This window comes from Teleopsis dalmanni, chromosome X (assembly GCF_002237135.1).
Source record: "Teleopsis dalmanni isolate 2A chromosome X, ASM223713v2, whole genome shotgun sequence".
Lineage (NCBI taxonomy): Eukaryota > Metazoa > Arthropoda > Insecta > Diptera > Diopsidae > Teleopsis > Teleopsis dalmanni.
The window spans coordinates 21,655,035-21,657,707 of NC_051848.1; the positions used below are offsets into that span (position 1 = coordinate 21,655,035).

The 2,673-nt window shown below is 28.7% G+C and overlaps 1 protein-coding gene across 1 annotated transcript; it reads right to left on the reverse strand.

Moving 5' to 3' along the window:
* Nucleotides 1–240: 240 nt before the first annotated feature.
* Nucleotides 241–1,257, reverse strand: LOC119690210. Its single transcript, XM_038105223.1, has 3 exons — nucleotides 1,096–1,257; nucleotides 836–1,018; nucleotides 241–768 (listed from the first exon to the last, which is right to left on the reverse strand). Exon 3 carries the CDS (start codon nucleotides 761–763, stop codon nucleotides 338–340), a length of 426 nt encoding a protein of 141 aa, XP_037961151.1. The 5' UTR covers nucleotides 764–768; nucleotides 836–1,018; nucleotides 1,096–1,257; the 3' UTR covers nucleotides 241–337.
* Nucleotides 1,258–2,673: the final 1,416 nt, after the last annotated feature.

Below are 2,673 nucleotides of genomic sequence, written 5' to 3' on the forward strand. Positions count from 1 at the left end.
ATCTGTTTAAAAATAGATTTTAAGATTAATTTTAAGAGCGTTCCACATAAAATGAAGAGTACTATTGAGAGTTGACACCCAAACTTTAGAATTCATTTTAAGATGTCTACTTAGTGCTAGAAAATAATATTTTTTTTAAGCTAATAATAAACCGATTACAGGAAAATCGATTTTCAGAACCCAAAAACAAATTTTAGGGTTTGCTTAAATGGACCAATGAAACACAAGAAAAGATTGCCTATTTTTCCTTGGCGTTATATTAAAAAAATATGTATTTTTTAAGAGGCATATATTTTTAAAAAATTCAGATCATGTTTTTGGTATCATTTATTGTTCATTAAATGTCCTTTTTGTTGACAGATCCTTCCATTTTCATTCTGTTTTCTTCCACCGAAATCATCTTATTGCTACACGTAGGTGCATCATTCATTTCTACGGGTTTGCTTGAGTTGCGAGGTGTGCCGCTTTCTACACAGTTTTCGGTGACTTGATGAATATTTGGATCTTGACCCAATTCTTGGCTTTGAATATTATTTTCGATGGCCGAAACCACACAGTCCCCGGTATTATCATTATCATTAGTTTCTACTTCATTAATGACATATGCGTGACTATGTGCAGCGATAATATGCTCTTCAAAAAGTTCACTTTCCCAAAAAATGTTTGAGCAAAGAATACATTTATATTTTATTTGACCGGAAGCAGTTTCTAAAATACTCCCAACTCTAATTCTACCACTTGATTTTGCCAAATTGGACTCCATGTTTTCTTCACATATAGTTGATAATATTTTATCATTCGATTCTTTAGTATTAATTTTCTTAAAATTTTTTACCAAAAAACTTTTATGAAGTTACACGGCGTCAGGTTAAATAATTTGACAGCTGAACTTGACGACGTCTTGTTATTCTACTACGAATGAACTAGATGTGACACAGCAATAGCCCTGTATATATACAGTGCTCGATGGGTCAACTTTCTTTTCTATCAGACTTTTCTATCAGGTACGAAAGACATACTGACAAAAAAAAGATTACATATATATGTGTATTATGAGCACTTTTTTTCTATTAAATAAATGAGATATAAGCGTACCTCATTTCAATAGCCATTCTGTCGACGATTCGTTATAAAACTTACAAATGTGACGTCATGAACGTATAGTTAAAAAATTAAACTTCCAAAGCAGCTGATTCTATTTAAGATAAAAGCGGAAATGTCTCAAAAAAAGTTGAAAAAATTAATTAAAAATTTAAGTACGATTTTAATATTTTATTTCAAATAATATTTCCTTTTTATTCTTTTAAACACTTTAAATTTCAAATCGAAACTAATGTCATTTTTGATTGGTGAATCTGAGGTTATTTTTTTAATCGAGAAGCACTTTTAATGCAGTTTTTATTTTCGATTGGTAAATCGATTCAGATCAATTTATGACACTCTAGATAATTTGCAAGAGCAGCAAGATAACTCTGACGACAAAAATCGTGAGTTAGTATTAAGTTGATCCTAAAAGCGCCTAATGTAATAGAAAACTATTAATTTATAGTTTAAACGTTTTAATTTGAATACTTGATGCTATTAACCCAAATGAGGTCTTAGAATCACATCTTAAAAATGGATAATACAGTTTTCAATCTTTTCAATGTTTGTTTATTTTTGAGTATATTATTAATTGGTCATAAAACCAGAACAACAATAATTGTTTTTCTTTAATTATTAATTAATATTAATTTGGAATGAATAATTTATTTAGTAACAGCGATTAAAACTACCACCCCTCTTAAACGCTCCATCACATCGCTTCTTCAAGTCATCAAAGCATTTCAACATTTTCTATAGTTTTTCTGGTACTTCCTGGACAGCTTTTTCCAAAATATGTATAAAATCCTTTGCATCTTTTCAATCTGAATGTGTTAGATAACTAATGGAATCGCCCAACGCGTACTATTCTGCCGATGCGATGAACATACTCCTCTAATTTTGCGGAAAATCGAAGTTGATAACAAACCTGAGAAAAAGTCATTTCAAACATTTTCTGTATCAAATAATACTTACACTAAATACTTACGAATTACGAATCATCCAGTGCATTTTCTATTGGACTAAAAAAAATTATTTCAAATAACAACGAATTTTCCAAAGTGTATTCTTTATAATAAAAGCAATTGTGAGGAGTGTAAAATACTGGCAGAGGTTGGTCTTAAAAATCGTGAATTTCGTGAAGTCTCTTCGTACATGACTTGGATCCATAATACTCGTATTAAAAACAATATCATTATTTGCGTAAAGAAGAGTTATATACATATTTTATAAGAACTATTTTAGTTAATTTTAATTTTTTTGGTTACGCCTATAATTTATATTCCAGTTCACTGATAAATTGTATAGTTTTTGAGAAAATCCTTTCATATGGAAAGATATTATTTAAGCAGCACACATTGCCTAAAACAAGAGAGATAAGAAGCAGAGTTTAGTACTTAACAGCATTTAATTGGTTAAATTTTTCTTTTAATTATATTATATATATATAATAGAATATATGTAATACTATATAATATATATATTTTTTTATAAATATATTTTTTTAAATACATTTACTATCAGGATTTTCTAATATGGTTCCAAAGAGATTTCCTATTTTTTTATGCTTAGTTGGGTGTGTTGTTTTGT